This window comes from Trachymyrmex cornetzi, unplaced genomic scaffold (assembly GCF_001594075.2).
Source record: "Trachymyrmex cornetzi isolate Tcor2-1 unplaced genomic scaffold, Tcor1.1 scaffold607, whole genome shotgun sequence".
NCBI classification, from domain to species: domain Eukaryota; kingdom Metazoa; phylum Arthropoda; class Insecta; order Hymenoptera; family Formicidae; genus Trachymyrmex; species Trachymyrmex cornetzi.
Genome location: NW_017299923.1, coordinates 526,754 through 540,166, shown reverse-complemented (window position 1 = coordinate 540,166; position 13,413 = coordinate 526,754). Strand labels below are relative to the sequence as shown.

The 13,413-nt window shown below is 36.9% G+C and overlaps 3 protein-coding genes across 4 annotated transcripts in view; 2 read left to right on the top strand and 1 right to left on the bottom strand.

Moving 5' to 3' along the window:
• The first annotated feature begins 1,649 nt into the window (after positions 1-1,649).
• LOC108766581 (kinesin-like protein KIF23) lies at positions 1,650-4,933 on the top strand. Its single transcript, XM_018515968.1, has 8 exons — positions 1,650-1,871; positions 2,363-2,493; positions 2,587-2,669; positions 3,289-3,393; positions 3,471-3,617; positions 3,734-4,312; positions 4,439-4,678; positions 4,733-4,933. The coding sequence occupies exons 1-8, from the start codon at positions 1,864-1,866 to the stop codon at positions 4,847-4,849; spliced, it is 1,410 nt and encodes a 469-aa protein (XP_018371470.1). The 5' UTR covers positions 1,650-1,863; the 3' UTR covers positions 4,850-4,933.
• Positions 4,934-5,313: 380 nt separating this feature from the next.
• Positions 5,314-12,723, bottom strand: PIP4K (phosphatidylinositol 5-phosphate 4-kinase). 2 transcript variants are annotated; one of them, XM_018516001.1, is made up of 9 exons: positions 12,033-12,723; positions 11,343-11,440; positions 10,079-10,189; positions 9,680-9,877; positions 8,908-9,046; positions 8,547-8,846; positions 8,200-8,375; positions 7,953-8,107; positions 5,314-7,345 (listed from the first exon to the last, which is right to left on the bottom strand). In XM_018516001.1, the coding sequence occupies exons 1-9, from the start codon at positions 12,645-12,647 to the stop codon at positions 7,158-7,160; spliced, it is 1,980 nt and encodes a 659-aa protein (XP_018371503.1). In that variant the 5' UTR covers positions 12,648-12,723; the 3' UTR covers positions 5,314-7,157. The 2 variants fall into 2 exon arrangements, with proteins under 2 accessions (XP_018371503.1, XP_018371504.1); XM_018516002.1 differs by lacking the exon at positions 9,680-9,877 and having other exon boundaries at positions 12,033-12,721.
• Positions 12,724-13,299: 576 nt separating this feature from the next.
• The window catches only part of LOC108766583 (carnosine N-methyltransferase), a 4,607-nt gene continuing 4,493 nt past the window's right edge, over positions 13,300-13,413 (top strand). The window contains exon 1 of the mRNA XM_018515972.1: positions 13,300-13,322. The gene's annotated coding sequence lies outside the window, so the exon portion shown is untranslated. The remainder of the gene's footprint in view (positions 13,323-13,413) is intronic.

Sequence of the window (13,413 nt, the reverse complement as noted above, 5' to 3'; positions counted from 1 at the left end):
GATGGAATTCCAGAAGTTGTGACTTTTTATTTTATTTTTATCATCCAGAATCACTCCTTAAATATTCTTCTACTAATTTACCGAACGCTCTGTTTTATAGAACACACTTACATTCAAGTACATGACAAGTAAAATTGTGAAATCGGAACGCTATAGCTAGATTTTTTAAGGTGAGTTGAACGTCGTGATGTTTTTCCCGTTTTATGTAAATATATAGCTCACATATTAACAAGTGCAATTTATCAAGAGGAAAGAGAAAAATGGACTCCGTCATAAACGACGGAATAAGGGGGATTACGTAAAATAGCGAAGCAATATCAATAAGATAACAAATGTTGGCGCACAGATGAATATCTCAAACAATATTTTATGACGTGATTGCGGAAAACGATCATTACGGGATTAAGCAATCCGCAGTGCCGAGAAGAAAAAATTGAATACGACAAAGGCACAAACGGTTGTATACACATACTATACACACGATTTAATTAAAAATCGTCGGAGTTTAAACTAAATAAACCTTGAGATGAGTTTAAAATAGATACATATACATATATATATACGCGAGGTTCCATAAAAAGATGAAATCCCATATAATTATTTTTTTTAAGCTCGCTAGATGCAGAATCATATAAAATGATGGCCAAGTGCCTCGACGTGTGTGGGAATGTGCACTTGCAGTGCTGTTCTCCAAGACGAATCCACGTCCGTAGTAGTTGACGTGCAAAATAATGAAAGGGGAACATACAATCACTTTCGTAAATGACTGTGATGCATAAAGGCTTAAACACAATAGGCACAGGCAATAGGCAACAAAGAATAACGAGCCGTCCAATTAGAGCTTTGGGATATGATATCGAACTTACATACACACCAGAGCTCTGATTGGGCGGCTCGTTATTTCCTGTTGCCTGTGCCTATTGCCAGTGTCTATTGTGTTTAAGCCTTAATAATCATAACTTATAAGATAGACGGAGCGTTCATACGAGAGGAGCTGAAGACAACACTGAAGGACAGCTTTACTCCAGACATAGTTGTTTCCCTCTTTCACAGTGAGCAGTGAGGGACCAATTAGCTTGAATGTAAAGGGCTTCACACATGAAACGCATAACAGAGCATAAACATAACATAAAGCCGCTAAACCAATGAGCATCTTATGTAAATCAATATGGCGACATTATGCTAGATGCTCATTGGTCCAGCAGTCTTATGTTATGCTTATGCTCTGTTATGCATTTCATGTGTGAAGCCCTTAAGGCCACAACTCTCGAACGTCTATCTTTATTGCTCTCGGCCACTTCCCGGTCTGCCGCAACGACCAATCAATTCACTATCAGAAAAGAAGAGAACTACTCTTAGAACATATATAAATGGAACGGGCATTGCCACATACATGTTTTATTAACAGTACAATAAAATATATTGGGGACTGTACGATTTAATCTGTTTTTAATACATTTTTACGGCAATTGTGTATGACAGTTTTATGTGCACTAGTGCATCCCAGCCGAAATCGCTATTCATTGTACAACGGTCTTTATATGTACCAGTGTACACTAGTGCATCCTAGCCGAAATCGCTATAAGTTTTAAATATATGTACTCGTCGGTGTCTGAATATTGGCGAACTGTGCCGGTCGTCGATAATACACACTCGCTTGGCACCTGTTGCGTTTAATTGGCGCGACGTGCGCTAAATTTCAAATGTTTTATCGCACAACAATGTCTGATGGTGTAACGTACGATATGTAACATGCTTTTTCATTTTCATTGTTGTTTGATTCGACGAATTGCAAAGTGTTTACGATTGTTGGCTGAGAATTCACACTACAATTGCCGACTCTTGTGTTTCTCATAGAATAATATGGCTGCGTTAGTTAACTTGAAAAGATTTTCACGTGAACGTTTATTTTTACGTTTCTATATCGCAATTGTCTCGTTTTCTAGATAATAATAAAGTCAACAATATGTTGGCAGATTGGCAGCAAATTCGACCTTTCCACTGTAGATTTATAGCAACCTATATCCGAGCAGGAACTGTAAATTTTACTTGATTTCTGCTGCCAATTTGCTGATAAGGCATGTCGATAAGCTTTGTCATATTTCTGATTTGCCAGTTTGCTGTTATTGTCAGATGTTAAGAGATTTTCAGCAAGAGAAATTGACACAAGAATCATCCTGTCCTTGTTCAATAATCGAGAGAAAGAAGAAACAGATAAAATGACTCTTGTGTCAATTTGTGCTTCTGCTGAAAAGTTCCTAATTAATTCTGTTTGAAAATGTTGCCTTTATATATGCTATCAGAATTAGTAGCATACGCTGCTCAAAATCTGTTTCTGTTGAGTTCGTTATTTGGGTTGCAGCCAGGATGATTCATTTCCCAAAGCAGATGCGACAGATCCACAGGATGAGCAAGCGATCGTAGAGCTATTGCGATTCCTAGAGACGCGTATTCAAAGGAGAGATCTATTGCAAGAGGATGTGAGCGAGAAACGTATGAATGATTCTTAATGCATCTTTCAATATGCAGTTACTATTCGTATAATTTCTTTCCACTGTGTAATTTCTCAAAGTTGAATTTTTTCAGAAAATCATTTCAGAAATATGTTAGTGAAACTGGAACATGAAAACACATGCTTAAGACATGACACTAATGAACAGAAAAAGATAGTGAGTTTTGTGACGACAACAGATATAATTGAAGGGCTTGGTATAAAAACCGATCTGCTTAACTAACTTTTCTTTGCTAAAAATTTTGAACGGAGTAAACATTCCGTGCACGTTTTTTTGATATAAGAAACAGTGAACTAACAGTTGTAAAGTGACATAGACAATTCTAAAAACTAAAAAGGCCATCAAAATATAGCAATGGAAAAGTAATATAGAAATTATAATCCCCCCTCTCCCATTAATTAGTTTTTAAGAAATGATAACAAGTTACTTTCAGAAAAAAAAAAACAGTAACGGTAATGAGTTGTTTTTATGACTTTCCTAATCCTATTTTGTGTTAATATATAGAACTAACCAATTTTCGCAATTGAAAAGTTTGGTGTTAAAACCGGTTAGCTTGGTTTTCTTTTGTCAAAAGTTTCGAGTTAACGTACTAAACATTTTGCGTTTTTTTAGTATAAGAAACAGAACTGACTGCTGTAAAGTAACATAGACAATTATAAAAACTATAAAAAAAGATCATACAAATATGGTGAAAAGATATAAAAATTGCAACAATTCAAGCTTTTCAATTATTCTTAATGTCTTTTTAGTAATATCTTCGTAACAAATTTTTCAGATCTTCACATTAGAAGGCCGTATCTGTAAATTACAAAACCACATTGATAGCTTGTTATATAAATTGAATAATGCGTGCGATGCTATGAGAAACGTACAGCAAGAAGTAAGCATATTTTTGCAATATAACGATAATGTGTGCATTATGATTTCTTCTTATACATTAATGCAATTTTTGTACAGTTGAGGGACAGAGACAGGCAACTCCAACAACATATATTAGACAAGCAAAAATTAATACAGAGGTGCAACATTATAATACAAGCGGAGATTAATAAAATGACCAAGGAAATGCAGATAAAATTGCAGGAACAGCGTGAGCAACTGACGGTATTTTAGAGTTTATAGTTACAAATCAGTGTCAGTTATCATTTTTCTTTTTCAATATATCTCTTTTCTGAGACAACCTTTGATGAGTCGTACATTAAAATCTGAATCGCTTTTAGAGCTGTATTAAAAAGAAGGATGACAAATTGAAATTGGTGAGACAAATATTAACTTCAGCTCGTGAGGATACATGCGATAATGACATCTTAATACCACCGATAGCTTTGAGTTCGAGAATAGAGACTACAAAAAAAGTAACTTCGATAGTACCTAAGAAAGAACTTTCCTTTATGATGCCAGTTAATCTTCAAACTTCCAGAAGTCCTTGTAGACAAATGCGCCAGACATTATTTTCTCGTGCAATTTCCAATAATGATATCCATGAAAAAACTACAGAAGAACCAAATCCATCGTTATCCAAAGAAGAATCTTCCACAATGGCATTTATGGATTCTCAGATTTCCAGCTCTCGTGATCGGATCCACCAGATACCCTGGCACATAAGAACTGATTCTGATAGTGTCCAAAGAAAGACCACAAAAAACACAATTTCAATGACAGTTGCAGAATCTTCCATGCCTTCGGATTCAAAAACCGAGATTATAGAGAAATCGAACTCAATGACGCCCATTGATTCTTCATCATCTACGATTGCGTCAACCAATACAATTATTACTAAAATTAATTTTAATAAAAAGGTAAAGAGGGTTGCGCGCGTAGATTTGAGTAGGAGCCATTAATTTGTATGCTTTGACAATGCTACGTTTCTTCGATCGGTGTACGTACATGTATATTAGCTGATTTTTTTTTACGTATGTATTCAGGATAAGACCCCAGTGGTGAACCCACGATACCAGCGAGTGCAAAATGCTGATAAATGGATAAATCATCGTCCTGCCAGGATAGTTCCGACCGGTACAATTTTACAACCACGAACACAGCCTCATAAGCGAACCATTCGAAAGTTGACAAATCCAAAAGATTTTATGGCCAGATCTTCCAGATACTGCCTTCTTTCGCAGGAACAAGACGAAGATGGTGAACTTGAGACCAAATTGTATAAAGTAAGGTTTGTTATAGCGTTACTTTAGAAAATGTTGTATCATTGCACATTGCAGGCCGATGTATTGCCGACTTGTGGAGGAGGGGCGCAGATTGTATTTAACGATATAGAATGCTTGAAACAGATATCTCCAACCGTTGCAAAATGTAATGGACAGAAAATTGGAAAATAATTCGGTAAATACATAAATTTTGTGTAAACTACCAAAAAATCTTCGTAAGTCCTAAGATAATTGTAAGATAGCTTTGTAAGATAGTTACAGAGTTGTTAGTCTTTTCTTATTTATTTCTTGTTATTTATTTAACAGATATCTTTGAGAGAGTACTATTTTAGTTTCTTGTTTTTCGTATAGATACTTTGGAATTCGCGCAGGCGATAGTCTTTTTTAAGTAAAAGACTAAATATTCCATTGTCAAAAGTAGTAATAATTTATTTTTCTCTTGTTCTTAAGTGTCTTGTAAAATAATGCCTAATTAATTCCGAAGTATCCATACATCGTAATATATAAATTGGAAGACAGACTCTGTATCCGTGATCGAGATGGTGAATTGAGCTAGAAAAAAAGAAAAGAATGCAACGTTATTTTACACATGTAATAAAGTTACACAAACGATTTGTGTATCGATTCAGAACACTGCCGTGTTTAAAAGATTCCAACGAAGATTCGTTGGTTGAAGCAAATTTTTAACCATACTATCTTAACGATTGATAATCACGCAGAAACTAATTGTATTTTCAAAACCTAAAATCCTATAACAAAGATACAGCAGTAGATACCTCCTCTCATCTATCGCATCCGTAGTCTCGACACGCGCGATTAAACTGTAAAATATATAAAATTATAGAAATATCAAGACTAGATGAATATATTAATCGTTAAAGTGATTAGTCATTATATTATGATCGGTTTTCTAACAAATTATACTACATGTATTTCATATATACATATATATACATATATATATGTATATAAAAGTGTATTGGATATCATTTAAAGATATTGTCTTACGTAACGCAGTGCACATTCTCCTTTCTCATAATACAGTACAAATTGCTCAACGATTACATTCAATTTTCGTCAAATATTTCCTTATTAAATAAAACAAATTTACGATACAGAATAGAACCGGAAACTTACGATTCATGCGAAATCCTTTCGACAAACGATAATATGTAAGGACTGCAAGTGCCTATCTTTGGAAGAACAATGCATCTTTTTCTGAGAGTATTCTTTAGTGAAATGAAAGGCACGATAGTAAGTTGCCAACTCAAGTGTTGTGACGAACATCAAAGATATGTTTCGTGTAGATAATACCGTTCAATGGATCGTGTCATTCCCCATATATTTTGTGAAATAACTGAACTATCGATCTGCGACAATCGAACCAGACTAAATATAACATTTACAAAGTGTATTTTATTTTGCAACGACTTGTATATGCATATATACATGTGTGTGTGTGTGTGTGTGTATATGCGCGCGCGCGCGCGTGTGTACATTGCCTTCGGTACTGCGAAGTATATACTGTTATCATAATTTAGCGAAACAACGGACAGTCGTATAATAGTTTCATCGCTACTGAAATTACATCTTATATGATAAAATATGATTAGGCGCATATCCAGGCAGCTCTATACTTGGCAAGCGCCACAATGCTTGATTGGGATTTACTGCAATGGTAACACATCAAGTTAGATATCTTTCTGTAGCATATAATATGACTCATGTCCGTTTATTAATCCGCTATAAAAAAAAACTGCTAATATAATTTCAGGTATTACGGCTACTGATATCAGTAGATAAGATTTTGTGCGACTTTGAGCTTTTTATCTCAATCCACAGATAATATTGCCTGTGCCCAATTGGTGTTACATTCCAATGCTATTAATTTTCTGCCACAGACGATTCATCGAATGATATAAGATCGTTGAAAACTATCGTTTTCAATGACGGAAAAAAAACATGCACAATAAAACGAATGGGCGACAGAAAAAAAGAGGAGGCGTCGTTTTTCTATTTGACAATTCTCGCGTTTGCAAGTGTGCAAATATAACACTATGTACAATTGAAAGTTCTATCACGGAGAAAAAGAAATTTCAAGCAACAAATTTGAGAAACCGATCACACTTCTTCACGTGAAGACTGACTAAACAAAGCAACGTAGACATGAAGTAATAATCGAGAATAAAAATCTCTTGCCGTAAAATACATATAATAAACGATATCGGCGAAGAACGTGTTCACTTAAAAGCTCATGAAACGAACGATTCGATCGTGTATGAACCACAAGTGAAAGCGCTAAAGAAAATAATCTGTATCGAAAAGCAAACCGAACGGAGACTGCAACAATTTAACCTCCAGAACAGTTTTCCTCCCTCTTTTTCGGTTTGCGATTTCGATTTCACTCCGACAATACACAGTAAACGACGATAATATCGTTTAAATTCATTATTTTATGCACAACGATTAATAATACTTTTTACTCTATGGCTTTGCTCATGAACTCTATGAATCGTTTGCCGTATTGTTCTGGATCACAGGTGGATATACCGTCAACGTTAGCACCGTATTTGACGGTTTTTGCCGCTTTCGCTGCTTGTTTACGTACGCCATAATGCGTCAGCACGTCTATTATGGCCAAAAAATAAATCTCCTTCGTGGGAGCACCTACGAAAATATATGTGGTAAGAATTTTATATATACACGTGCACACACACACACGCACGCACCATGTATGCACACATTGCATGCACAGTGTCCCATAATTCGTGATCGAAATTTTAATAACATTCCTGACTTAAAAATAAGACAAAAATTCTAATACCAATATTAATGTCGAAACTATAATAGTTTTCAAATTAATTAGCAGTTAAAGTTAACTAATCACAGAGCTGACATTTCACGTGCTCAGGGACGATACATCATACAAGTGGATGTTCGTACGTATGTGATGTTCTATGTTCACCTCATGTGAAACTGGAAGTAATAACGTATATAATAATGTTGAAATACTTCACTAATCATGTTTAAACATGGAAAATAATTACATATGCAATATACATAACATAAAAATATTACAGGATATTAAAAATAATATGTATGACGAATTAGAATTTAAAAACTATTATAGTCTTGACATTTTGGTATTAGGATTTTTGTCTTATTTTTAAATCAGAAATATATATATATATATTAAAATTTCGATCACAAATTGTGGGACACCCTGTATATATTCACTTTGATGTACGATTATCAGTTTATCTGGAAAAAGTACCTTCTTTACTAGGAATAGCGTAAATGTCTAGCTCAGGTATTATCGCATCTTCGTACTGTAAACTGGTATCACGCATTAACGCTGCATGCGGTGACTCGGGAGGTGTTGCCATATTGGTAACCGTGTGACCGACGCCACTCCAACCCCATAAGCGGCTGCAAACAAATGAGTGGCATCGATGAATAAATCAAATGGAAACTGAACTAGTTTTCGTTTCAAAAGGAGAGTAGAAAAAATATCCACTCACTCTGCCAATGGACCTCGAGACTCCAATCCGCTGCCTGACTCGCTGTCGTCCTCTTCTTCATGATTATCCTCATCATCCTCTCTTTCTGCACGTTCTCTGCTCTCTTGCTCGGCGCGCGCACAATCATGTAAGCCAAGTAGCAAGGAATAATCCATCAAGTGTAATCTTGTTAAGAACTATGGAGACAGATTATAATTTTGGGTACTTCGAAGTCCTTCACAAATTTGAATTGAAATTTGATTCAATTTTTATCTCGATAAATAATTCAAGGTAACTCTTAAAATATTTCTCATGATAGTACAAAATCTTGTGTGATCAAAGTTTATGTTCTTATATTAAATACTTACATCTACGTCAGCGGTTAATGTTTCTATTAGCTTAGTTTTGGCTTCTTCTCCGATGTAAATCTTCATACCCTCTTTAACGAAATCATTATCCTTGTAGGTAGGGAGATCCTTCTCCTTCTCTTTATCTGATGCTTCTCGGTCTACCGTCGAGCCTTTCAGGTCGAATTTCTTGTGTGTCGTCAGATGATTCGAGAATACATTCCTTATGGCAACTACGTAGTACTCGACGCCGTCAACAGTCAATCGGTACATTCCCAGGTATTGCGGTAATAGTGTCTTTCCATGTCGTTCGACAATATACTGCAATGCAATGTCCGTGTAATCTTGAATCTTCATGACATTTACTTCCGATTATACTTACGGGATGATAATGTTTCAAGAACGAATGCATCCTCTCCACTTCCTCGCTCGTGAGGGTTTTAATTATAAACAGTTTGTCATAAGATTGATAAAATTTTGCACCACTCTTCCCAGATGAATCGTCAAGCACTGGTTGAGATCTGGAAGAAGAAATGCGTAAACCGCATCTTGGGTATACATGTGGATGTGCATTTGTAAAAGATCAAACAATAGTTCTATTCGAATGATCATTGGCATGAGGCATAATCTTGGTAAATATAAATGATGAATCATTATCAAGAGCGGTATATTAGATAATCGATGGGTTTTTGAAGCCGAATATCTGGCTGATGTAAAGCGACTTGATCTATATTGGAGTCATCATTAATTATGTTAATGCGAGAATATTAATTGACAATTATATTTATTTCTCATTTTCTTAATGTTCCCTTTTCACACTATTATTATCAATCAATAGGATGATGACTGTTATCATTATTTTCATCATCACCGTTGATATAAAGCACTCGATTTGTTAATATCTTGGTTAACTCATCAAGCGATATTTTTATGATTTCGACTAAAACATCCTCTTACCATGCTTTAAATCGGAAAAGCTTTCAATGGTAGCTAATTCCGAGTTTTAAATTACATGTTTAAATCAAGCAATCATTGAGATATGTATATTAATGAATTATTATGCTTAGTCACGTCGGTTCTCGCTCCTTGGTAGGTCTTTAACTTTGTTAGAAACAACGAAAACGCACAGCATAGCAAAATCAAGTTTCGCTAACCTCAGGCGTTTCGGTTTAAGACTGCAGGTACGCAACGGTTTGTTTAGAATAGAATTGTGCGAGGAGACAGAAGAAGGAGAGGAAAAGGTAATCGACGGGACGGTAGCGGCGCGCTGAACCAATTGACGAGTCCTTCTGCCTATTCCATCGACCAAATCCGTTTGTTGCTTTGCTCGCGAAGGATTAAACACCCGACATCTACCACATCAAAATTCTTACATTACAAAGCCATTTCAGTAGCCTGTCTATCCCTAATTCACTTGCGACGAACAATATCATTGTGCAACCATGAAAGCGAGTTTTCGACTTTATACAGTAACAGTGCATTTGTTGTGTATTGTACAGTGTTATATTGGATACATCAAAATTTAGCGGGAATAATCAATATAAAGACATTACCTTGTCATTGACTCCTTGTAATCCAAATCGTCTATTCCAAACCTTTCTCGCAAATTCCTAAAGACTAACGGACAATATTCTTTGATTTTGAAGTGGGAGGGCATATTTTCTCTGCACAAAAAAAAAGAACAGATTACGTAAGCAAGTATCTGCAATATTACAAGTATTATTGTGTGGCTTTATCTATTAGTATAAACAAATCTAAAATTAAAAACAGTATATCGGCTCAGTACCGAGTGTTTCATACACATGCATGAATACATTGAGAGTTATTAACATATGTCTACATATGTATACATGTAAAGAATAGGCAATGTATTGCCTAAATACATTTCTAAGATTATCTTATGTACGTATAGAGTTGCTAGAATATATTTAGAAACAGTATGGACTTGTACGTTCACAATTAGTATGGATATATTATATGTGGACCAAGATATAAAATCGCCATCTTATTTAAAAAATGATTTTCGAGTTGTTACCATGAATGAGTTAAGTAAACCCTATCAATCATCGGAAGTAAAACTAACTTCATAAAGTATTATCAAAATTGACACAATTCAAAAAACGTTTTTCAAGAGTGTGAAACAAAAATGGCAAAAATATGACTGATCATATTAAGAGTATATTCGTTTGGTTAATATTATTTGACTAATAATTAGTAATTTTCTGTCAAGTTAAAGAATAGTTTTTTCTCTTATCTGGGAAATTTAATTTTTTTAGTCGTGTTAAGCCTATTCTACAATGTGATCTTTGTTTCCCATTTCTTGCTTTTTGCCTCTTGCTTCTTCCCCCTTTGCAATCATTTTATCGACAATTGTATTTCTTGCTACGTGTTTCCTGTTTCTTCCGAAGTTCGTTAACTTTTAACTTGGGCGACATAAAACAAAAAACCGAATAAGAAGCAAAAGGACAAGATGTAAAAAAAATATAGCACAGAAAGCAAGAAACAGAAAATAAAAATCACATTGTAGAATAACCATTACTTTTGAAGAAACTTTTGATGAAACATGAAGAAATCACCCGAGAGAAAGAATCAATAGCTGCGTTCAGCAGAAAAAGCAGCTTTGCAACTGTTGTAAAATTCTTGAATATGATTGGTTTATACATTTAGATTCAATGAGAAACTAAGGGCAAGACTAATTATATTGAAGAATTTTACAACAGTTGCAAAGCTGCTTTCTCTGCTGAACGCAGCCAATATTACATGCAATTGTATGACACAAATACACACAATATGAAAAGAGAGAAAAGATAAACTTACTTGTTGAAAAGATGATTATCCACTTTCAACTTGCTGTAAGCTCTAAAATCATCTGGCAAGAGCATTACTGGAATGTTAACGTGACTAAGTTCGTTTATCTGTAATACAGCAGACATAACAATTATAGCTTTATCTCACGAAACGTTAATTATTAATTAATTAAGGTTCATTGGTCAAGTTCAACTGATTTATTATCAGGCAACGAAAAATACCAGAGTAAGTTTGAAGGGGGCTTAACACTTGGCCGTGCATCTTGCCAAGCATCTACGTATAGGTATGTGATGTGGAATTAAAAAGCAATTGACACAATTATACAGTGTTATCGAGCGATTCGACGTCGTATACCCACTTATTATGGTGCATATTACGTTGTTCCAGTGAAGTCTGTTTTACAATAGGGTTTCAAACCATAAACCGTAAAAAATTAACAAATCGTACTTGATTATTTTTATCATATTCAACTGTGATTAGCCAATTTCTTACGATTTACGACTTAGGAACCTATTGTAGAACAGGCATTAACGAACGATGTCGCAAAGATCCGCGGACGGACGGGAGAATACGCGGACGCGCAATGAAAATAGAAAAGTGACGATTACGATGATGACGTTTGTCGTGAACGGCGAAAAACATCAACACGCGACATTGAAGCGCACGCGGTGCGAATTGCGCGCTGTCTTACACTCTTACCGTGTGATTGACACCCCACATAAACACACTGAGCAGCGGCTCGTTCGCGCGGAACAGCTTAACCTTCTGGTGCTTCACCCGGAAGTGCTTCTTCTTTAGCTTGCTGAGCCCGCTGGACATTTGCGGCGCGCCCGACATGCTGGTTGTCCCCGGACTGTCAACTGTACACTCAAATCTAAACGTCGATGTGTCACCGTCAGGGCAAGACTCCCGAACGGGGATCTCTCCTCGCGCTCTTCTCACCCTCGGCACCTGGGCGATCCACCCTTCTCGACTCAGGAGGGACGGAGAGGGATAGGACGAAACGCGAGGGACTTTCTCTTGCCTCTCCGCTGTCTCGTTTACATCGTAAAATTTACCACGTCTGCAAACAGGACGGAAACACCGCTCCGCACGAGGGTACCGAGGGCATCGAGTTGCAGCGGACGGGGCGGGGCGGGGCGGTAAAAAAATCGGCGCCTTCCTTACGAACTGACGGCTGAACGTCGATGGCACACGCCCATGAACCTCGAACGCCCACGGATCCCCTCGCGACACCACCTCGTCGATCTTGCACGACGCACCGCGATAAATCACTAAAATCACAACGGACGGATGAGTGAACGAACGTCGCATGCACACCGATGCACGCAGCACGCATTCATCGCACTACACAGCTACACCACCAGGGACAGGCAGGGGGTACAATTGCACTGAATTGTACAAACTCCTCTCTTGTAGAAGTGGGGGACAGCTAACTGGCTAACTGAGCCGACTGAGCCGACAGGCCCCCTGGCGCTGTCAAGGACTGTAGTACCGGAAATATGGAACTAAGAGAGGCCACGTGACCAGCAGTGGGGATATTCCAAATGTGGTCGACGAAATGAGAGAGAGGGACCGTGGGAGACGGCCAATCTCCCTCTCATTCTCTCTCCCATTACACCATTGAATGGAAAGAGATAGAAATGGCCGTCTGCCACGCTCTCTCTTTCTCTCCCATCCTCATCGACCATTTTGACACACGGATCGCGCAGTCCATTCTGTCCATTCTCTATGTCTTCGATCTATACCTTAAGCCTTGTGTCCACGATGCTAGAAATCGGTCCAAGATCTCGGATAGAGAAAAAATTAACAAATCACATTTGAACGATTTGATCAAATGACCATTGCGATTGGTCAATGCTTTCTTCATCCGAGATCTCGGACCGATTTCTAGCATCGTGGACACAAGGCTTTAGACATATACTACTGGAAGCGGAATTGCGGAATAGGGCGCTGAACGTGAAGCCAACATCTATGCGAGAGAGAAAGGTATAGAGTCCTAAATGTTCGAAATGCGCATGCGTCAGTACCATCGTCTGTGTGAATTGTACAGTTGTTTAGTGTTTTCACGGCATGAGAC